Source organism: Acinonyx jubatus, chromosome A2 (assembly GCF_027475565.1).
Source record: "Acinonyx jubatus isolate Ajub_Pintada_27869175 chromosome A2, VMU_Ajub_asm_v1.0, whole genome shotgun sequence".
In the NCBI taxonomy this organism is placed as follows: domain Eukaryota; kingdom Metazoa; phylum Chordata; class Mammalia; order Carnivora; family Felidae; genus Acinonyx; species Acinonyx jubatus.
In genome coordinates, this window is record NC_069383.1 from 832,533 (window position 1) to 856,780 (window position 24,248).

General features: G+C 47.8%; 1 protein-coding gene across 6 annotated transcripts in view; it reads left to right on the forward strand.

The window, feature by feature from the left end:
* The window catches only part of PTPRN2 (protein tyrosine phosphatase receptor type N2), a 799,963-nt gene that overhangs the window by 308,282 nt on the left and 467,433 nt on the right, over window positions 1-24,248 (forward strand). For all 6 annotated transcript variants that reach the window (XM_053217793.1, XM_053217794.1, XM_053217795.1 and 3 more), the window contains 2 exons: window positions 5,821-6,181; window positions 23,001-23,183. In XM_053217793.1, the coding sequence (XP_053073768.1) occupies window positions 5,821-6,181; window positions 23,001-23,183 (544 nt within the window). The remainder of the gene's footprint in view (window positions 1-5,820; window positions 6,182-23,000; window positions 23,184-24,248) is intronic.

Below are 24,248 nucleotides of genomic sequence, written 5' to 3' on the forward strand. Positions count from 1 at the left end.
ATGTGTGAGAAGCTACTCAGGCACTCTTGAGAGACGTTCACCTCTTCCATCGGGACTCTTTGGAGCTGATGGGACAGACGGACAAAAAGCCGCAGCCTCGTCATGTCAGGCTGCATTGTACTTTCTGTAGACTCACGTTTATGAGGATGAGAAGTTCCCTGAGACCTTCAGTTTGGAGAGGGACACCGAGTCTGAGAAAGATGGAGTGAAATGCCTGCTTTAAACACTTACTTGGTAGTAGAACTGAAATCGGAACCCTGAGATTCTTGCCCAGCCTTTTCATGTTTATTTTTTATGCCAAATGCAAGCCCACCGAGTTTACTCCCCCAAACTCTGCGGAGCAGCAGACGGACTGCAGGGCGAGCCTGCTCCTTTCTATAGCGCAGCCTGAAGCCAGACGCCCAGGGCCGTGTCCCAGCCTTGGTTCTCATTTGCCAGAACTCTGTTGGCTTCGTATCCAAAAAATGCTGTAGTTTTGTGTACACCATAGGCTTTTGAGAGGATCAAAAAGAAATAACACCAAAGAACAGCCTCGCACCAGCACTCAGAAAACAGGACCCGTTTTGTGATTGTGATCCTGATGTCCTCCTGGTGGTTGTATTAGCCAGTGGGCCTCTGATTTCATGCCTGGTGCTTATCCAACATGGGTAGAAAATGGATCACAAGTCTCTGCTTCAGTCCATTCCTTTTGCCTGTTACTTGCTGAGTCTGGGGCTGTAGGACAAGGTGCAGACCAGAAGGACAGCAGGTGCAGCAGAAATGACAGAAAGAAGAGGCGATGTGGGGGGATAGAGAGGCGAGGCGATGGCGCTGGCTTCATGTCGTCAGCTGTCTCTGGAGCCATTCCAAGCTAGCATGGCGCAGTATCACTGTAGATATCCCTCACTTACAGTCCACACCTCATGTTGCTGTCAGCTTTCTGCATAATTCGTTGATCCTGAGTTTAGAACTTAACATCTCTTCCGCTACGTAGCTTTTGTGAACCCTGTAAAAAGTGTTTGGAGACTGGTTTTTCTAACTGAAAGTACTACGTCTCAGCTGCAAAGAAAGATAGACCAGTGTCTGTCCCTAAGCTCCCCTGAAGGCAAACATTTCTTTTGTCTTGGCAACGATGCCGTCAGTAAGAATGACACCTCCAACCTATTCCCTGCACACGGGGCAGGCTGGACACTTAGAGCCCGAACACCTTGGCAGGACATCCTTCTCCCTGTGTTGAGAGGTAGGGAGGGGGGGAGTGTCGGAGGGAGAGAGGGAGGCAGAAGTGGGCAAAGAAAGGAGGGAGAGAGGGAGGGGGAGGGAAGGAGAGAAAGAGGGAGAGACAAGAGTGGAGAGGGATAGAGAAAGAAACAGAAACAGAGAGACAGACAGAGAGAGACAGAGAAACAGAGACAGAGATAGAGGGAGAGGAAGAGACTTGATGACTCCCCCGAATCATCCTCCATGGCCTGAGCACAGAAAAGCACAGAGAAGTAATCCCATCTCTACATTAATGAATTGCAGGTGGAGGCTTCCTACGAGGCTCCCAGATCTGGCCACATCCGATGGCATTATGGGGTCATCTCATCAGGAAGCCTGTGGACAGCCCCATTGCTGTGTGTTTCGTCACCGGCAGTAAGCATGTCTTGATCAATGTGCCTGTCAATGCTGCCTTCAGGCTGTGAGACAACCTGGAGAAAATGTTTGTTCTGTGGTCAAAAGATGGCCCAATTTGAGTTTCCTAATTTGTGTTGGCTCCTTGGCATAAGAGAATATCTGATAAGCATTAGTGGCCAGTGTGCAGACATGAGTCTCCTCCACTCAGTGTTTGTTTGCACGTGGGGCTCCGAGGGCCCCGAGGCCTTCCTGGCAGTCTGAACTCCTAATTTTACAGTCTGGGGCTGGAGTGGGCAGACTTCCATGAGAGGAAGGAGGCCTGGCTTTTAGCTCTGGTCCCCTGGTCCTGGGGAGGCTGGAGATATAGGGAGCATCCATGGCTGTTTCATTGTTTGGCAGGTAGGGGTGCAGTGCAGCCTGCGGCTCTTAGGAAGTGTGTCAGCTGCCTCCAGGCGGCAGCCCTGATTTCCCCTCTTCCTTCCAAATTGGTATCACTAAACCTCTTTAATAATATGCTTTCAATTATAGCTACATACGTCTGTGACATAACCCCCATTGCAGTCTGCGATTTGTTTGAAGACAGGTCCATGTTGGAGACAGTCTTCCCCCACAGAATGTAGGCCAGAGCTTGGCACACCGCATCACTGGTGCTTGGGATGTGCTGATGGCAGTGAGGATGGTGACGGCGGTGAGGGAGGTGACGGTGGTGAGGGAGGTGATCATGCTCATAGTGACGATATTGATGGTGATGATGATGTCGGTGGGGATCATGGTGATAGACGTGATGCGACCGCCTACCATTTATCAAACATCTCCTCTGAGCCATGTGCTGAGCACTTTAACTCACCTTTTTACTCTCATCCTTTTACCTGCTTTAAGAAAAAAAGGAACTATGTTCCTAAGTTTGAAGGTAGTAAAAGTGAAGCACAAGGAGGTTGTCCAAAGCTGTGCAGGTTCCACAGAGCTGTGCTGACAGGATCAGGCCAGTCTCCCCAAAGAGCCTTCTTTCCCTGTGGTTTTATCCAGTGTAGAAGGTGTGGGTGAGCGGGTGAGCAGACTCTGCTTCTCATGTGGCCACACTGTGGGTTAAGGAATGTGCCTGGAGGAATGGAATTTCGGGGTAAATTTTATCAACTGTGGCAGTTCTCAGATGCCTCGTACACAGTGTACTTACCATACCAGGGATTCCCACACTAGATTTCTCTAGCATGTGTACCGAGAACCAATGTACCAAAACTGGCCACACCATGTGTTGGGCAGTGGCAAATTGTTAGACTTTTAGGCTGCTGATTTCCGGATTGGGGTGACTAAAGTCCTAAAAATTATTCAGCATTATTTTAGGGAACCTGACATCATAAGTTTGTTGAATTGAGGCTTAAAACTTCTTCGGTGGGGGGGGGGGGGTGGTTTATGCTCAGTTCATCTGTGGACTTCCTCCTGCTTTAAAGAAAATGAAGGCCTAAGGAGGTAAAGTAGATAATAACCCTAACGATACTAGTGGCAGTAGCCATTAACACGCTGTGCCAAGCAGAGTGTTATCATCCCCGTTTTACGGATGACTTGGAGATTAAATACTTCGCCAAAGCAAAGCTCACTAGGTTTGTGAGATCAGAGGTGTGAGCCAAACCCAGGCAGCCTTGCCCCAGAATCCAGCCCCGCCTACTGGTCTCTCCTTCAAGACTTGAAGCCACACAGAAGGAGCCACCACCAGCATACACTTCCTGCCGATCTCCCACTTCCCAGGACTCCTGGTTATTCGGTGGCACCCTCGCCTGGGCCACAGTGATCTCCCCTGAGGACACCATCATGCTGGCCTTCATTTACAGAGGACCTGGGATGATTTGTAAAAACTGATGCTCTTCTATGATTTCTACAGTTTACCTACTGAAATATTCTTTTTCCCTCTTTACCTTAATTTGGTTCACAGCATAAACAGACCCAAAGTAGGTTGTTTATCCCATTCCACTGCACAGGTTTCGTTCAGGAGTGATCCACTGTGCACTGTGTTCAGCCTGGTTTGTTCTTTACCAGGGGCTTTCCAGTTCGACCGTAATTAGAGGCTCTTTGAGCCCAAGTCCTCGGTTAGGCTGCATTCATGGCAAAAAGAGGAGAGAGGCTTGTGGGCACATTAATGAGGCATTTGGATGCCTTCCCTAGCCCCCAGCACTATGACCTGACCAGGTGTTCAGAGACAGCCTTTCTGAACGGGAGTTCAGCCTCGGCTTAAGATTGACACTTACACCCAATTTGTGGGAAAATGCTGGAGGGGCTATTTGTGTGGTAGCATTTTATTTTTCTCTCCCTTTCTCTAATGAATCTTCCTTTCTCTTTTCTAAAGGAAAAGCAATTGGTTTCAGCTAGTACTTGGACAACATTAAACAATTTGGATGACAGCTAAAATCACATCATTTTAGAAATAAAAGCAATCTTAGAGATAATGTCCAGTCTCCTTCTTTGACAGAAAATTGAGTCTCCAAAGGTCAAGTGATTTGCCCAAGTTCATATGTGAGAACAACAACTTAGAACCCTTATCAACCCTAGTTTTCTGACTTCTGACTTGCTACACCAAAGTCTACCCTGGAAGCCTGAACCCAAATATTTTTGAAAATAGCCAGACTTGGGAGTCTGAACCATTTGTCTTAAATTCAGTGATGGCTGCACATAACTAGATCCGAAGGTCTACTCCCTTATTGACTCAACATTGATGTTGTGCCCCAAGCGAGGTGCACTTAGAAAATGTGAATGGGCAAGATTTTAAAATTTGATGGTTCGTGGACCCATTCCACACCATGGAGGGAGCTCGGAGTAAGCCTCAAGGACAGCCATAACTTTTCTGAGAACCTCCAAGTTGGAAATTTCCGTGTTTGTCCATGAAATTCTGACGGTTCCACAGAGGTAGAACACTGACATTTCTAACACTTTTGTAGCTATTCCAGAGGGGAGGACACCTGGGCCTTGAGGCGTCTAGTGGCAAAACAGTCTGTTTCCTCCCGGGAAAATGGGCTCAGTGAATAAGGGGGACTTACAGGTGGAGGCTCAATGAAAGACCATGTCGGTCAGGCCACGGATTTGATGTTACATATAATTGTTAAGAGAAAGCCTGGCAGCTTTGATGTTTCAGAATATTGCTGTTAAAGGAATAGGCTATAAAGGTGATTCCAATAATCAGTAAAGAAAGGAGTTGTCGTGAAATAAAGACGGTAAGACAGGCAATATAGGTGCTTCAATCGTGGATGGAGAGATACTTTTGCAACAGTCAACACCAATTCAGGTGATGGAATTGGGCAGACATTTCTCCAAGGAAGACAAGGAGTCCATGACATCATTAGCCATCAGGGAAATGCAAATCAACACCCAGTGAGCTACCACTTCACACCAACTAGATGGCTGTAAGGAAACAGGTGGCCAATAACAAGCGTTGGCGAGGAGCTGTGGAAACCGGATTCCTCACACGTTGCTGGTGGGAATGTAAAACGGTGCCGCCATGTTAGAAAACATTCGGGCAGCTCCCAGCAAGTCAAGTGTGGAGTTACCATACTACCCAGCAATTTCACTTCCAGGCATGAACCCAAAAGAATTGGAAACATATGTCCCCCCAAAACTGTAGATGAATGTTCATAGCACTATTATTCATAATGGCCCAAAATGAGAAACCACCCAAATGTCCACCAGCTGATGCATAAACAAAATGTACTGCGTCTTTAAAACAGTGTTTTCCGGCTGTGGGAAGGCATGCGGCACTGGTGTGTGGATGCACCTCAAAAACATCTAAGTGAAAGAAGCCAGACACAAAGGCCACGTGTTGTGTGATTCCATTTATATGAAATGTCTTAAACAGACCAGCCCATAGAGACAGAAAGTAGATTAGTGGTTGCCTAGGGCTTCGGGGAGGAGGAATGGGGATGAGCACAAGGTTCCTGTCGGGGTGGTAAAAAACGTTCTGGAATTAAAGTCACTGTTGATGTTCACACTACTCTGGACATACTAAAACACTGAGTAGGATGTATTTTGTGGTATGTGAATTATATCTCCATAAAGCTGCTATTAGAAAACCACAACAATACAAATACGGGCCATAGAACTCGGTCTGTCAGTGGAGTGAAAATTTGGGTGTGCATTTCAGAAATGTCGGTGCTGTTTCGTGCCTTGAAAATTGAGGTCAAATGTCCTTTCGACCGGCTGACATGGAGACTCACCTGCTATTGTTCTGATCTTCGGCTCCTGCAGGGTGAGGACCCCCTTGCTGACAGCATGCTGACCTTCATGGCGCAAACGTCTGCTCTGACCTATGCTCCTGGCCCTGGGGCAGACTACCCTGGGGGCCACCCGCTGCGGACCCCTGGCAGGCTGCAGCCTGACGAGCTCAGCCCCAAGGTGGATGGCAACGTCAATAGGCAGAAACTGATCGCTGCGCTGGGCGCATATGCAGCTCGGAAGCCCCCGGCGCCCCACGGGGAAGGTGACCCGTGGCCACGAAACCCACTGCATGCACCGTGGAAAACACCAAGGGTCCTTTCGGCGCCGGTGGAACCCCGGAAGTGGCCTTCGCCTCCAGGAGACCCCAAACTGCCCCAGGCCATGAGCGATGGTAAGTTAGCCTCCACCAATCCCCGGGTTTTTGTTGTTTTTGTCTTTCTGGCCCCTGCCCAGGGCCAGTCCTTTCCACTCTACACATCCTTTGAATGGCTTCTGATGCACCAGTGCTGCCCCCTAGGTCATGGCTGCAGCCAGTGCAGCGAGAGAAAGGGCCTCGGGCACCCTCCTGTGCCTCTGGTGCTCTGAGGAGAGAAGGTGGTCGTATTCATGCCAAGAGAATCCAGCCGTGGTGCTGAAGGGAGAAAAGGGCCCTCCTGGGGTGGAAGGGGCCACAGTGTTTAGACCCTCACCCTCTCAGAGTCAGCTTCTTTCATCATTGATGAAGATGCTGAAACACGTTGAGGAACAATGGCCAAGTCTGACCCCAAACTATGCTGGCCACAGAACATTGTGGAAAATTGAACATGAACGCTTTTGGAATCAGCATATGTCATGCCCCAGCACTCCTTATGGTCAGACTCGGGGTCACATTCACATATTTTTCGTTGCTTGACTGTCCCCAGAAGAGCCCAGTCTGACACGGATACCCCTCACGATGCAGTGCAGGTGCCGTGGGGCCTTCAAAGTGACTGAGCCTCAGCACGGCAGCTTCAGGGCTCTTCCATGAGTCACGCCCCGCTGTGGCCGTCCCACAGGGATGCGGTACTTACTGGTTCCTCTGCCTCTGTCAGGTGCAGAGGGGTCCCTTGTATTTATCTTCTAGCAGCCTTTTTCAAAGACCATAAAATAGAAAGTGAGATTCTGATAAAATATGATTTCTTCTTTGAAGATATACAAATCATAAAATCAAGCAGATAACAGGTTTTTTTAATTGACCGAGAATCACATTAATGTTAGCATTCTGTTTTCTATAAGTGATGCCTTAATTGGATTTGTTCTGACAGCCTTCTTTTCTACATATTGCTGCTTTTCAGCAAAGTAGCTTGCTTGTTCTCTCTCTCTCTCGGTCCACAAAGCCATTATGGCACCTTCTAAATGGAAGGAAAACAAAGTTATAATTACAGGGAGGCAGCGTGTGTGGCCATTACTAATGCTTTCTTCTCCTTCTTGTCTTGGGAAAGAAAGCTGTATGAGAAAGAAGACTGCGCTTGCCTACGAATTGTTGGCACATAAATACCCACCGGTGTGTCTGGCACCGCTCTGCAGGAGGCTGCTGCTTGGGGGGGGGGGGGCACCTCTCTCTCCAGCATGTTCTCCTCTGGGGGTATTTCTCCTGCGCAGCTGTGAGAAATTCCTTTTACTGGCCCTGCTGCCTTCTGCAACTCCCATAATCCCTAGACTCTGCCAGTGGCCTTCAGCTGCCAATTTGGCCTTCACCTTGTCATTGCCTTTCCCATCTTCCCCGGCTCAGTGTCACCCGGCACCTCTGCTATGAGCACACTGCAGAAAGTCACCGCCAGCCACTGGGTGGTGGCCAAGCAGTGGCCTCCGCTGGGACTTCTGGGCCCTCTCCATGGTGCTGACCGCCCCTTTCCCGTCTTCTGCTGGCTGCCCCAGCTTATGTAACCACCACTTCCTTCTCTGTCTCCTTTCCCATCTCCCACAACTTAAAACAATCCCTTTTATCAACTACTTCTGTCCTAGCTATTGGCAATGGGAAGCCTCTACGAAAGAGACTTCAATGCACTAGAGAGCCAGGTGTGCTCACAGAATACGACCGGCTCCACGTGTCTGCTAGTGTTCAGGTGCCTCTGTCTCCCCGTCACTTGGTACCTTCCCATTCTTCTTGATGTCCCCTGAGGCACAGGTCTTTGGGAAAATCCTCTTTGATCTCCGTTCTCCAATGACCCTTATTAACTGCATAATTTCACTGGCAGTTTTTTTCTGTGCTAACTTGCGATGTTGGCCATCCTTTCATGTTTACTGTCTTCCCAGCTGCACTTTATGCTTTAGAAGGAGACATGTAAAATGTCAATCACAAAATAAATGAGTGTTGTTAAATGAACCCTGGGCATGGCATCACTGGGCTTCAGCAAAAGGCAGCTCCTGGCCTTTCCTGCCACTTCTACGCCCCACCACCTCCCCATTATCAAGTGGTTTCATCATCGTATTGCTGGCAGAGGAGAACTCTTGTATAAACCTAACCACAATAGTTTTATCACACATTAAAGTTAATAGTAATGTCTTAGTGTTGTGATCTAATCGGCTATCACATTTCTCCGTTGTCATAAATTTTCTTTACGGTTGGTTTTTTTGAAGTTCAAAAGAAGAGCCATTGCCTTGGTGGGTCTGTCTGTTCAGCCCCTTTAGATCTCACAAGGGTTCTCTCTCTTCTTCTTTGCTTGTCTCATGGGGTTTTCACATTCTGGATTTTGCTGGTGCATCCTGATGATAGCATGTCCCTGGTTCCTGTTTCCTGTGCTCTGTACTTTCTGTAAGCCTGCAGTGTAGGAGCTAGCCCAGCCCAGAGGTCTGACCATGGTGTTAACTGTTCAGCAACGAGGCTTCAGAGGTGGTGACAGGGTGCTCTTCTGTGAGGGGGACACTGTCTTGCTGTGTCTTGTGTTAGCATCAGCAGCTGGGGCCACTCAGCCTCCCTGGCAGACTTCAGCTTGTCTCTTTGAAGTGTTTGATCTCTCAGCAAGATGAGCTGCTGCCCCACCGCAGAGGAGAGGCTCCTGGAACCTTGTGCCTTCACCCGAGCACATCTCACAGTCTGCAAGTACATGTTTTGTGCAATTGTTTGACAAATGTTTGTCCCCCCCCCCCCTTGTAGACCATCAGCTTAGGAAGATGACACATGGCCTCCTTGTCACTGTCCCCATCCCAGCACCCAGCACCCAGCACCCAGCGTGTGCCTGGCAAAGTGTTTGCTGAGTGAATGAACCAGTGGATTCTTCCACACAAATGGCCTCATTTGATTTTCATGTCACCGTTATAAGGCGTTATTATTTTCAACCTCATTTTCCTGATGAGAAGCTGCAGCTCAAAAGTATAAATGATGGCACTCACCCCCACCGTCAGATCACTTAAGACGAAGTTGGAGCTCAGAAGAGGTAATCGTAGAACATTTAGATTTAAACACAATTTGCTTTGTCACTCTGGCTAATTGCTCCTGGACTCCAGTTCAAGCAAGCATTCAGCTCCCAAGTTCAGCTTTTTCTGCTTAGTGTGTACAAAAGTATGTTCCTGGCCTCTAGAGGGGGCAGAGTGGAAAAGGTCACTGAGGGGCAGGAGTGTCAGCCGGTGTAGGACGGGTAAAGATTTCTCTTCTTACATATTTAATGAAAAAGAATGAGAAAAGAAAAGGCCAACTTTCCTCTGAATTTGCAGTCCAGGGGCTTCCTGAAAATAACTCTTGGACTCTGTGCACTGGGATTTAATTGGTGTTCGATAACAGCAGACACCCGGGTGGGCCATTTCACGTTACTGCCTGAAAAACTGCCCCTACCATTTGGCCACCCGCCTGCGGTCCCTGTGGAATGTACAGGTGGATTCAGTGTGCCGTGAGCACAGAATCCCTAGGCGCAGTCCTCTGCACCAACCCAGTTGCACCTTGGAAGTGACAGCAAGAGAGTGGGAAGGGAGGGGTGGAGGGCTGCCGTGCCCTCAGGATGGTCAGCCTGGACAGCTGGCTATCCCAGACGCCCTGAGGGCTGGTACCTGGAAGGGCGACCCTGTGGTCACGCGAAGGGCAAGGAGCTCCCATGTGACGCCGAGAAGGCTCTGTCCTTCTGCAGCATGATCAAATCCAGCTTGTGACACTGTCTCACATGCAGCCACAGGAAGACCCACCCATACCCGCCCCCAGAGAAGTGCTCAATAAATTGAGTTACTGACTCAATGTGTACGGCAGATGTTCATTTGGTAAAAGCTTATCATAGAAAAGACACCTCTCTCTTCATTTATTTATTATTTACACCCTATCTTTTAAAAAAAAAAAGCTTTAAAGCAGTGCCAACTCGCAAGAAAGAGCTGTGTGAAATGGGGTGATGGAGGACAGACGGCAAACCGTGTGCCATGTGTGGATTCGAGCTGCACCGAATGCGGCCTCTCCGGTGTAAGGTGGAGCGCTCCGCTGCCGCCCGTGTGTGCACTCTTCCGTCGATGCTGTTCCGGAATTTCCAGATCAGTTTGAGTAGGGATCAATTTGTAAATGATTACTTGTTGTGCTGTTTACCAGTTGTAAAATGACAAATGGCCACTCTGCAAAACTTGGGCCATAGGTGTGCAGAAAGAAGTAGACAAAAGTCACTTCAACTTACCTCCCGGGTGAGCGCCACAGGCTCGGTGTGCCTTCCTCTGCGGCCGTGTGTGTGTCGCAGTCCCCCTCTGGGCAAGGGGAGCGGGGTGTCGCCGTCCCTTTGATGTGTTCACCGGGTTAGTTCTTCCTCCAGCCTGGGATTAGTCTCAAGCAAGCCCTGTGAATTCCACTCACTCTTATGTAATATATAGTTCCATGCCCACTTTTTACATTAAAGCTTTTAGAAATTGTGGTAAAATACTCATGACCTAAAACTGACCATCTTAACCGTTTTAAGTGCACAGCTCAGTGGCGTTAGGGACATACATGCTGTTGTGCAGCTGTCCCCACCACCATCTCCAGGACATTGTCCTCTTCTCAAACTGAGACTCTGTCCCCATTAGACACTAACTCCGCTCCCCTCCCCAGCACCCAGTGCCCATCCTCTGCTCTCTGTCTCTATGGACCTGATGGCTCGCGGGACCTCATAGAAGTGAAATCACAGGGCAGCTGTCCTTCTGTGACTGGCTTGTCTCACTGAGCATGATGTCCTCCAGGTTTGTCCATGCTGCAGCGGGTGTCAGGATTTCCCTCCTTTTCAAGGCGGAATGATATTCCACTGTATGGGTAACACCATATTTTGTCAATCAATCAATGGACGCTTGGGTTGCTTCTATCTTTTGGCTGTTGTGAATGTTGTTGCTGTGATATATTTAAATTTCTAAAATAACTCTCGCATTGTAAGATTATGATGTGCTTATTTAGAAAGATCCAAGTATTATAGAGTGTACCAAGTGAAATCTGAAGTTTGCTTCCCCACAGCCAGTCCTTCCACGACTGCTGTATGCCCAGAAGTAGGCTACCACTCTGTGTGTGTGTGTCCTTCAGATATCCCATCCAAAATCAATGACCCATGCACGTACCCATACAGCTGTGTTTTTAAGTAGAGGCATAATCATCTAACCATCACTGTATGTAGGTACCACAATACATTTAAATCAGTTCTATGTCTCTATACAGTTGACTCTTGAACAGTGTGGGAATTAGAGGTGTCAACCCTCTGTGTAGTTGAACATATGCACTTAACTTCCGACTCCCCAAAACCTTAACTACTAATAGCCTACTGTTGACTGGAAGCCTTACTGATAATACAAACAATTCATTAACACATATTCTGTGTCTTATGTGTATTCTTGCAATAACGTAAGCTGGAAAAAAGGAAATGTTACAAAATATGTTCATAGTACCCTGTACTACAAAAAGTCCATGTGTAAGTAGATGTGCACAGCTCCAAGCTGCGTTGTTCCAGGGTCAAGTGCAAGTCTCCTAAATTATATATAGTTTGTTGATCTTTGCTCTTCACATAATAGCACCATTAACATCCTCATGCATAAATCTTTTCAGACCACAGAACCCTGATTATAGTTTTCCCAGCCTCAATAGTCACTGAGTTTTAACAAAGCCTAAAGTCACTCTTTTTCCTTTTTTTTAAGAGACTATTTTTTAGAAGCTTTAGGTTCACAGCAAAATTAAAGGGAAGGCATAGAGATTTCCCATGTACATCCTGCCCTCACATGTGCACAGCCTTCCCCATAAAAAAGATCCCCAACTGGAGTGTTAAATTTGTTACAACTGGGGAACCTGTATGGACACATCATTATCACCATAGGTTAGGGTTTAGTTAGGGTTGGCTCTTGGTGTTTTACATTCTGCAGGTTTGGACAAATGTACAGTGGCTTGTGTCCACCATTATAGGATCATACAGAGTAGTCACTGCCCTGAAAGCCCTCTGTGCTTCCCCTGTGCACCCATCTCCCTCCCAATCCTCCAACCACTGAAATTTTTACTGTCTCCATTGTTTTGCCTTTTCCAGAATGTCTCAGTGTTGAAATCACACAGTGTGATTTTGTTTTTGTTTTTGTTTTTTACATTGGCTTCTTTAATTTAGTAATATGCATTTAAGGTTCTCCCATGTATCTTCATGGCTTGACAGCTCATTTGTTTTTAGCACTGAATAACATTCCAGTGTATGAATGGACAAAAGTTTAATTTATCCATCACCTACTGAGGGGCTTGGTTGCTTCCAAGTTTTGGCAGTTATGACTAAAGCTGCTGTAACATAAACACGCGTGCGGTTGTTTGTGTGGGCATGCGTGTTCAACTCCTTTGGGTGAATTCCAAGGAGTGTGATTGCTGGATCTAGGAGTTTTATATGTTTGTGGTGTACAGTTAGGCTTGTAATACATTTTGAGTTAATTTTTATGAAAGGTGAGGGTCTGTGTCTAGATTTACCTTTTTGCATGTGGACGTCCAGTTGGTCCAGCAACATTTGCTGCAAAGACCGTCTTGTGCCGCTGTATTGCCTTTGCTCCTTTGCAAAGATCAGTTGACTATTCTTATTTGGGTATGTTTTGGGGCTTTCCAGATCTATATGTCTATTCTTTCACCAGTACTATACTGTCTTTCTTTCAAGTAGTGTCAGACCTCCAACCTTTTTCTTCCTCCTTCAATATTGGGTTAGCTGTTCTGGGTCTCTTCCTTCTCCATATACATTTAGAATCAGTTTGCCAATATCCACAAAATAAATTGCTGGGCTTTTGATTGGGATTGCATTGAATTATAGATCACGTTGGGAAGAACTGACATCTTGGCAATCTTGAGTTTTCCTATCCATGAACATGGAATATCTCTCCAGTTATTTAGTCCTCTGATTTCTTTCATCAGAATTTTGTAGCTTTATTCATATAGATCTTGTGAGTATTTTGGCTAAAGTCATTCTTTCCATTCAAGTCTCAATGATGACAACCAACTAAATTATGGAAACCACCTTAGGGGATGAACCATATACAGTTTTATAAATAGTTAACTAGAGCCGGTGACAAATAATATGCAGTGTGCCCACTGGTAGAAGCTGCCAATCTAATTCTTGCTCACTGATAATGCTCAAAACCAAACCAAACAGGAAACAAAGCCTCTAGCCAGTCTGTTAGAATTCTTTCTTTATTATCTTGATTCCACACCCTGAGGAGCCCAGACTAGGAGTTAGGAGAATTTAGTTAATATTATCGCTCTGCTTACTTTTATTCTGGGCATTTCTTATGCCAGCTTCTTCCCAACATACCTTGTTATTTTTTCTATTCAGATGTCTTACTGTATTATAGGTTGAATGGCCAAGGTAATGAGTGCTCTCATCCCCTGCCCCCCAAATCTGTACTAAAATGGATTCTATTGTGTTGATATGGAATGCTTATAGGGATGGAAGTCTGAAACACTTTCCTTAACTATTGGCTGTGCAATTTCCTAACTCTATGACTCTTCGCAAGTTTTCTCATGAATTTGCTCATTTACAGAACACCTGCTGAGCACCAACCAGTCAGATAGTCTTTCTTATTCTCTTCCCTCATTCAAGATAAGAGTGTTGGATATGTATGTTTTGGGGCCTCTTCCTGTTTGAACTTTCCGTGATTGCTAAGACCATTCAGTTGCCGGCTGTGTTGTCTATTTCCCCATTTTGTTGATGGTGGGAGTCCCAGCCTGGAAACTTATACAGGGCAAAAGTATACCCTGTATCCCTCAACCTCAGGAGGGCACTGAACCAGAACTTTTATTTTCATGGTGACAGTGATCGATTATAATAGTGAAAAACCAGATTCAAGTGCTTCTATTGCCCTGGAGAATATATGCCCACAATTTAGGGTCATTTTCACTTGAAAGGAAGCACTTGCTGCCTTTTTCATTTTTGAAAAAATACATTCACATTTGAGTGAAGGCCAGTGTTGCCCTAAATACTTTTGGTTAAAAAAAAAAAACAAAAAAAAAAAACAGGACCAAGGGGCATGTGGGTGGCTCAGTTGGTTGTGTCTGGCTCTTGATTTCAGCTCAGGTCATGATCTCAAGTTCATGGGTTTGAGCTTCTCCCTCATTCACGTTTTCTCTTTCTCAACACAAATAAATAAACATAACAACAACAACAACAACAACCAGGACCAAATTGACCATTTAATTACTGGAGTAAAGAGGCTGCCTCTCAGAGTCTGCCCCATGAGGAACTGTTGATAAATTGCTGTGCCCTGGCTTCATGTCCTTCCCTGGGGTTTATGAGCATCTTCTAGAACCTACGGAAGAAGGTACCTGTGTTATCAAAGTAGTCCTCATCTCAGTTAAACTTAGTCCCACATTTGGTATAAGATGTCTGAACCCTTTATGTTAGCCTGTCACCATGTTGTGTGGCCAGCAAACAGTCCGCTTTCTCCTGGGGGTGGGGGGTGGGGGGAGAAGCAAGAGCAGGGCAGAGGAGTCTCTGGCTGTCGCTCTGTGGCTTACACAGCAGGAAGATGGCGCCTCTTGTTTTGGCTTCTGACTCCACCCTGCCTGCCCAGCATCCCTGAAGTGAACACACCTGGTTGGGTTGCTCAGATGTACAGGAAGAGCAGCTGTGTAGGAACAGGGACCCTGACTCTGCATGGCCCCATCCCCTGCCTTCCTCCTCGGCTGGGAAACAGCTTCCCTCAACTTCTGTGCCAGCAAAGAGTCACTGTTCAGATTCGAAAGGAACCTGGGGGGTCACGCAATCTGCCCTCACATGAGAAGTATCTTCAATAGCATCTCTGGCAGATGAACTGTCAGCCTACCCTTAGGTACCTATGAGTTCATTACTTCCCTGTGAGGTCCATTACATGAGAAGCCAGAAGCATTTTCTGGAAAGTTCTTTACACAGAATATTGAGTTGAAATTTGCCTCTCTTATATGGAGAGTGGGTAGAGCACCGAGAGAGGACTTACTGCAACCGTTTGTTCCTGCCACCTTCCACCAGGAAGACCTCCTAGAACAACACAGAACAAGTGCATCCTCCCTGTCTCCTGCTGACCCTCACATATAATGCCATCTCCCTGCCACATTTCTAACCTGAATATGTCTAGGCCGCCTCCTCTTATCATAAGTCAGTTAACATTCTGAGTGTGCAGACTCCTGTTAATGTGAATTTCAACGAAACATCCTTTAGAAAGCAATCTGACTGCCACCCCCATCACCAACTGAGGAGGCACAATTAATGCCAAACCTAATTTTGTTATTTTTTTTGGTTCTTTGTCTCATTGTTACATGTAATAGAGAGACTGGGTGATGATGATAGTGACAGTGATGATGATGATGATGGTGATGGTGGTGATGGATGATCGTCCTGGTGGTGATGATGGTGATGATTGATAGTGATGATTGTGGTGATGGTGGTGGTGGTGATGATGATGATGATGGTGATGGATGTTGGTGATGGTGATGATTGATAGTGATGGTGATAGTGATGATGGTGATGACAATGGTAATGATTGTGGTGGAGATGATGATGAAGTGTGTTTACACATGGCTAAATTGTATACTTTCATATATGCATGGTGGTAAAGGCATTTAAGAGCAAAAGCTGTTATACATGAATCACATCTTCATTAAAGCAGTTTTGTAGTGAGGTTATCTGCACAAAATTGCTTATTCTCTAAAGCTTATAACATTTTGTCTGGGGGACCCTATTAAGACATATAATTTCAGTAGGTCAGGCTTGCAGCAGTTGTGCATGTGACTTGATCTCCTACTCCAGGCCTTACATATTTGATGCCCTGACATTTGTGTAATTGCTCTGCTAGAGCCCACTTGGAGCATTGAAAGCTACTTAAAATGTCATTATAAGCTGGCCGGGTCTTGGAATTATATGGTGCAGTTGATGGAACAAAAGAATGTTCCACTTTGATGCGCGTGGTATTTGATTGTGCTCTGTGCCATGGTCCCTTTTCAATCCACCAGGGCTAGCTGGACTTTTAAAAAAGGATTTCTTGATTTCTGTTCATCTTCACATGACTGACAGTGGGTGCCTTTGAGATAAGTCAGTGTGGTTTACAGTAGTGGCATGGGAGATGATTTCTGATATGTGTTAATCGTTCTCATCATAAGCTGCTCAGCCACTCGAATCTACCATTGCATACCTAAGGGTTTTTTTTTTAAGTTATTTTTCACTAATGAAACCTGAAAAGTTTCTTTTTTAGATGAGAGGGACAATGTTTGGACTTATATTGTATTATTCCATTTTGAAGGTGGATATTTCTTATTACAGTCATTCTAAGAGATCCATGGAAAGTCTCTCCTGATCTCTGGTCTTTATCTTAAAGATAACGAGTTTGATCATGCGGTCATCCGTTCCTGTTCTTTTCCAGATAATGAGACTAGACTGAAGGAGGCAACAGAAAGAAGAGGTATGGCACAATATGAGTTTCTCTGAGTTCTTAAATGTTGGGACAGATTATTAGCAGAGGAGCACAATTCCACGTTCACTGTATTGATGATTAGAAATGTGGTAGACAATCTACACGCTTTATTTTGTTTTCACAGTAAACCCTTCAAGTGGGAATTACTGCCTTCCCACCTCCCCCATCTTCCGTACCCCGGATTCGTTTTTCCACAGCCCTTATCAGCACCAGACATTCTATGTATTTATATTTTCAATTGCTTGCTTTCTTTCTCTTCCGGTGTGGATGAATGTTTCATGAAAGCCAGGGCTTTGTTAACTGCTTTATTCCCGCACCTGGGAAGTCGCTGGGCATAGAAAATGTGCAATAAACATTTATGGAAGGAAGGAAAGAATGGAAGAGCGGAGGGAGGGAGGAAAGAGGAGAGGAAGGAATATCCCATCTCTTGAACTCTCCTGTTTAAATGTGAGTGTCTCTGGGAGGCACAAATCACTCACGGATTATCAGTCACCTTAATGAGACCTAGAATGAGTCACCCACACTATGGGCAACAGAGACGCTGCCTGAGGAGCAAGCCGGGTGGGGGTGTGTAGGGACACAAGGGAGGGGGCATTCGGACATGTGGGGACAGGACCAGACCATGGACTCATACACAGAAGACGGCACGAGGGAGTGAGGGATGCAAACGTTGCCACACACAAGCGGGGACGTGAGAATCTAGCCTGCTTCACAGCTTTGTGCGAGGCCAGTTGTGCGAGGCCAGGTTGCTGTAAACCAGGGTCGGAATAATCACCGTGGTAGTTCTTGTACTGCTTTACACTGCACGTCCAGCACGGTAATCCCATCGGGTTGTGCTCCTCCGTCTGGAATTGGACAGTGGCTGGAGACAGTGGGGCCCTGAGAGGAAACGTTCTGCCCAGGTAGACAGGAAGCCTTGACTCAGGGGCTTAACTTGGTCTGAAATGTTGTCACAGGGGAGGTAAGAGACGTCCTCTGCCTGCTGCTGTTGGATGCAGAGTGGGGTGGGGCAGGGATTCCGTGGTTGGAGCCCTGTTAGCACACACACCTTGGCTCTGCGAGACGAGGGTGGTGTGAGAGACCGGGGCAAGCCCTTGGTTGGCCAAGGTGCTTGGGAATGGAACGTTTTTGTCCAGTGGATTTCCTGGTGAAGTTTGCATTCACCAGAGACACATTTTTGATTCAACACTTGTTAAAAATTTCTCACACATGTATCGATCCGTTTCCTGCCTCAGCGGATGTCGGGGGCGTCGTGGTGTGCGCCCAGGGGGCTTGTGCACAGGGAGCAGCAGAGCACTGTGACGGGCCTCGGCCACCTGCAGTCTGGCTCCTACTTTTAGGTGCCTGCCCTTTCGCCCCTTTTATGCCATCGTTGCAGCCCCGCAGACAGACCACTTAGAGTGGGTGTGTTTATGCTGCCACAGGCCTAATAAACAGCAAAGACAAAGACTTGTGCTTACTTTTTAGCTTAGGTTATTTTTTCATGTTTTTTACTGATTTTCTACCTAAAATGTATTCTTGACGTTTTTAATGAAAAAGTTTTGCTCAGGGTAACTCAGACCCCAAAATTTATACAGTAAGATTTTTTCTCAAAAGATATAAATTGGGTTTATCTTTTTTAAAAATGAGTAAATTAATTGGGTTACCTTCATTAGAAATTAATAAGAATTTTTAAAACTTTTTTAGTAAAAACTAAGTTTTATATTCTTATAGTTTAAAAGTTTTATAGTGACGTTTGTTAGATCTAAGTTTGTCAATTTCATTGTTAATTTCTGAGGGTAAAATGTAGGAGGTAATTTACAAGTAGATTTAAAGTTTGGAGGTTGTTTGGTTGAATTTCAGGAAAGACATTTGCCTGCAGATGGGGTAATAACTGACAGTTTGGGGAGCGTGTGAGCTCAAATACTTGTCTGTTTTAGGAGGAAACTGGAATCAGTTTTTGGGTTGTGCTGTCATTTGATGTTCTTGCAGGGTCTCTGCAGTTGGTCGGTCCCATATGTTGAGTTTGCTTAATACTGTCCAGTCGTCAAGTCTCTTCTGGCTGTGTGAGTGCGAATCCTATTGTAGCTCTGAAGCAAACCATGCCTTTAATTCTCTATCCTTCCTCATGGTGATTCGTACTCCTAGGTTCTCAACACAAGGAGTGCCCAGTACCAGTTAGTGAAGTGAATAGGTGAATGGATGGGTGGATGGGTGGATGGGTGAGTGGGTGGGTGGATAAGTGGGTGGGAGATTGGATGGGTGGGTGGGTGCATATGTGGGTGGGGGGGGTGAGAGGTAGGTGGGGGGATGCATGTATGGGTGGGGGATGAGAGGGTGGGAGGGTGCGTGAGTGGGTAGGAGAGTAGATGGGTGAATGGGAGAGTGGATGGGTGGGGAGACTGGATGGGTGGGAGAGTGGATGGGTGGGTGGGAGACTGGATAGGTGGGTGGATGTGTGGGTGGGAGAGTGGGTGGGTGGGTGGATGGGTGAGTGGGAGATCGGATGGGTGGGTGGGTGGATGCGTGAGGGGGTTGGTGGGTGGATGGGTGGGTGGGTGCATATGTGGGTGGGGGGGTGAGAGGTGGGTGGGGGATGCGTGTATGGGTGGGGGGATGAGAGGGTGGGAGGGTGGGTGAGTGGATGTGTGGGTGGATGGATGTGTGGGTGGGTGGGTGGGAGAGTGGATGGGTGGGTGGATGGGTGGATAGGTGGGTGGATGGGTGGATAGGATAGGTGGGTGGATGGGTGAGTGGGTTGGTCGGGTGGAGGAACAGGTGAGAGAGTAGATGGGTGGAGCCTGGGGTCTGACTTTAATAACTGAGTTTTCACACGTCTTTAAATGCACATGAATACTTTGGCAAAGAACCGTCTCACAAAGCGCAATCTTACGTTGAATGTTGAACCAGCTGGGAGGCAGCATCACTTGGCACAAGTAAGCGTTCTGGGGCACACACGGCGTGTTCTCTGCTTCTTGCTTGCGAAGACGCTGAACTGTAGCCGGAGCTCAGCACGGACACCCCAGCCTCTGTGTTCATGATGGGTCGTGAGGGATGGAAAGCAGTGGAGGGCTACATGACTCGCGACCATCAGCGCCTCATCATGGTCATACTTAGAGTTGTCACTCGTGGTGCTGCCCCAGGGAAGTGCTTCTCAGGCCTGGCTCACTTGTTCCCATTTCACACAGAAGGGAACTGAGCACCAGTGAGAGTGAGAGTAAGAGGCTTGCCCCGACCACACCCTGGGAGTGCCCGTGGGGAGAGGAGTCCGTACCCGCGTGGGCCGGATCTGTGTGCGCAGCCTCATCAGCTCTCAGCTCCCTGAAGCAATGTTTGGACGCACGTAGCACTCTTTCTCCTAAGCGGCAGAGTGCACGCTTCCCCCCCAACCCCCCAGAAAGGGGTCAACTTTTCTTCGTGCGAATCTGGCTCGGCAGCCCCGGGGGCGGAGCACCATAGGGGCCACGTAGTGACTGGTGAGAATTTTAAATGTGTTCTTAGAAACCAAAGTCTCCGCTACACCTATCACCGAGAAAGGGGAAACCCCTGCAGATTCCAGAATTGTGAGGCTTGAGAAAGTGGACAGGAATCCAGTGCTGCCAGCAGTGGGGTTCACGGCCGACACCGGGCAGTTGCCTGTGCTAACGGGTCCACGCAGAAAGCAGACACGGCCTGGCGCTGTGCTCCTGTCTGCCTCTGTGGGTGAGGCCCCTGCGCTCTTTCCTCCTCCTGGGCCAGCGCTGTGCCTGCTGGGCCCTCAACGCCGTGGGCCCCGCGTCCGTCTACCCCTGTGCTGCACGAGTGGTCGGGTCTGCATGTGGCGAGTGACTGTGGTGTTTTCTTGCCGCGGTTTCTGTCAGGATTGTTTCTCATTGTCACCGTGATGAAAGGAAAGGCTGCTGGAGTGGATTTGGCAAACGAGGGTCACCGTGGACCTTCTTTTTTCTGCAAGTGCCTTTTCAGAGCAGACGCTTGGCTTCTGTTTGGTGTGAGGGCAGGGGCCCTGCAGAATCATGAGCGCTGAGAACTTCTCATGCCTGTTGGCGGGCAAGAGAGGCAAATGCGCTACAGGGAATTACGTGTGCAACTCTAGTTTAGTTCCCAAAGATGGAAATGTTAAAAAATACAAAAAGCCTAAATTTCTTAATTTGTAAGAAGCGGGGAATGATGCCCCCCCAACTTAGTTCAGAGGATCGCCTGAATGAAGCCATGGGAAGTGTGAACTCTCACTAGGTCACTGTTCTTCGGGAGCAAAGTCATGAGAATAATCATCTTACATGAACCTTCACTGAGGAACCAGTGACACATTTAACCAGCATTAAATACGCAGGAAAAAAGCCAGCCCCCTGCCCCCACGTCAGAAACAGGACTCCATTAAACGTTACGGTTACGGAGTGAGATTTACGTATCATGAAGTGTGTGGATGCCGAGCATATGAATGAGTGTGTTGACACGTGTGTGCACACATAACCAGTGTGCCATTAGACATCCCCAGCGTCCCAGGGAGTGTCTTCCTGTGCCCGGTCTGTCCCAACACCCTGTCCCCTGCATAGGCCCCACCCGGTCCTGGAATCACCTCCTACTGAAAGAATCATGTGTGTTCTTCAGTGTCTGGCTTCTTTCACTCAACATAATCCCCTTTGGATCCGTCCGGATGTTTGTACGTGACCATAGTTCATTGCTGCTTGTGCAGATAATGACAGATAGTTCGTCCATTCTCCCGTTGATGGATTTTTGGAATTTTGTTTGTTTGTTTGTTTTTTGTATAGCTATTACGGATAAGGCTGCTAAACACAATCTTATACGCCTCTTCCATGGACATAGGTTTTTGAGCACATTTTCTAGGTATATGGAAGGGGTATATTCTATTATAAGAAACTGCCACAGGGGCTTCCTGGGAGCCCTAAAGCTTTACTCCTACCAGGGATGTACAAAAGTTCCTGCTGCTACATTTCCTTTGCAAAATTTGTTCTCAGTCTTTTAAAATTGAGTCATATTAGCAGGCACGAAATATGCTGACTGTGGCTTTACTTAGCCTTTCAATGATTAGTAATGGTGCTGAGCACTTTTCCATGTGCTTACTGGCCACTTGTATATTTTCTTTTCTGAAGTTTCTGCTCAGTTCCTTTGCCTATTTTCATTGGAACGTCCCTTTTTATTATTATTGTTGATGTTATAGGTGTTTTTAAATGTATATTCTGGATAAAAGTGTTACGTCAGAGTTTTTTGTTTGATCATCTTTTGAAAAAATATTTCTCTTTCTCCATTGAAACGCCTTCGAATTAAGGCGGCTTTGTTGAAAATCGTCTGCTTAGGGTTGTCAGGATGCCTCATGTAAGGCGAGTGTGGTAACCTTACAACAGCACGGTTCCGTTACCCTCTGGTGGCAGGTACTCCCGTCGACCTGCTTTATCAACCCTGCGTTAGACGTGACTGCTTCCTCCTGGAATAGAGGCGTTAGGAGGAAGACCGTCGTGCGCGTGCGCCCACCCGGCCGCCCTTCCGCTAGCCTCCAGCACTTCTCACAGGCCTGTGTTTCCAGCCGGTGTCATTCCCTCGGCGTTTCGTGTCCTGCAGGTCTGCTGGTGACAGATTAGCTTGGCTCCTCGAATGATACGGACATGTCTTTCCGTCACCCTCATGCTGGAAGGAGATCTTCCCTGGACGTGGGCTTCTGAATTAGAAGTTTTTTCTTTCACACTTCAAATACGTCATTCCTGTGTGTGTTATCAAACACCTAATTATAAATATGTGAAGGCATCATTCTTACCAGACACGCAGTGTGTCTCGCGCCCTGCTCTGCGTCAAGTCAGCCGCTGCCTGCGTCGCGTCGCAGCCTCTGGGGGCCGTTGGGAGCCGTCTTGCCCTTGCCCTTCCCAGGAGATGCCCCTGCGTGGCTCGCTCTCGGGTTGGTTCTGGGGTCTGCTGGGTGCCTTGGCTTTCACACTTAAGGCTCTTCCCCAGTGTGGGGGAATTGCCGAGGGTTTTTCCCTTCCCCTTCGGCTTTTGGGTCCCATTCTCTCTCTGTCTCCTTCTTGCTCTCTGGCTGTGGTCCGTTGTGCCTAAGGTGGCTCTGCAGGTCACTGAGGTTGCACGCAGTCTTTTCAGGTTTTGCTCTGTTCTTCAGAGAATGATAGTTCTTGTTCTCCATCCCGGGACTCACTGACCCCTTGTTCCCCATCGTCCGGTCTGCTGCTAGGCCCACGCAGTGAGTTTGGGAATGGCCGATACTGTGCCTTTCGTCGACACAACTTCCACTCCTCCGCTTGGGGTCCCACCGCTCTCTGCACCTGCTGGGTGCCCGCCGTGCCGTTTGGGGTCGCTTGTTCATCCCTTCGTTCCGTGTTGACCGCTCCTCCCTGGTGTCTCCTGTGCTTGCTCTTGTGTGTGCCCCCCAGAAACACTTATCCAGAGTCTCCTGAAGGACCTGGGAGAGCAGCCGGACCTCGGCGAGGTGGCCCGCGCGATTGCCTCCGCCATGCAAGCTGTGGGGGCAGAAGGGGAGCCGCGAGGTGCCGAGAAAGGAGCCGCGGGAAAGCCGAGAGAGTCCGACGTTGGCCGGCAGGGTGGAGGCGTGCCAGGTGAGGCTCCCGGCCCCGGGGTCACTCAGGTTTGTGGGGCTGTGGGGCGGGATGGGGCTGTGCAGAGGCCTGGCTCACCAAGCGGTTACACGTTCCTTCTGCTGAGGAGAGGTGGATTTGTAGAAACGATTTTTCTCCGTTTGAACTTTTGCCTCTAAAAGCTTTCTTAACAGGCTGAGCCTACCAGAGTAATTATGTTGAAAGGCAAATTGCTCTCTGTGCTGAGGTTCAGAGTTAGAAAAAAACAGGCCAGATAGAAAGTGTTTTTGTTTGGATTGTGTGGGTGAATGGAGTCAAATATTTGAATAATACAGTGAAAAGGCTCCATTTGAATGTCTGCTTGAGGCTCAGAGCCACCCTGTGAGGCTGCACCAGCGAGAGAGCAGAGATCCCCCCACCCTCCCAGGGTGCGTGCACATGCGTGCACACACGCTCACATATGCACACACGTGCACACACACGCACACAATAGGCACACACGCGTACATACACGCACGCACATGTGTGTGCACACATGCACACATGCATGCAACACACGCGCACATGCACACATGCACGCAGTGCACACACACGTACACGCGCACATGTACACTCATGCACACCTGTGCACATGCACACACGCCCGCACGCACATATGCACACACGCACATGCGTACATATGCATGCACACACGCGTGCACACATGTACATGCATGCACACACATATGCACGCGTGCACGCACACGACAGCTGGAACCCTTGGGCTAAGGGCTGAGCAGGTCAGGTTTCGTCTCCCCTGATGACTGGCCTTCTCTGTGACTGACTGCTTCTCAGAGTCTCTGGACCTACACACAAGTGTCTAATGCAGTGCCCTGCACACAGCAGGCACACATAAAACATGTGCCAGAAACACAAGTGAAAAGGTGCATGTGTCTCTGCTCTGTGGGCTGGGACAAAGGCATGCTCGGAAGCTGGAGTCAGGACACCACAAGCTCCAGCAGGACGAGGCTGTGTGTTAGGCAGTCAAAGAATAAAAAGACTGCTGCCTCTCTGAGGGTGAGGAGGGGTATAGAAGGTGCCTGGGCA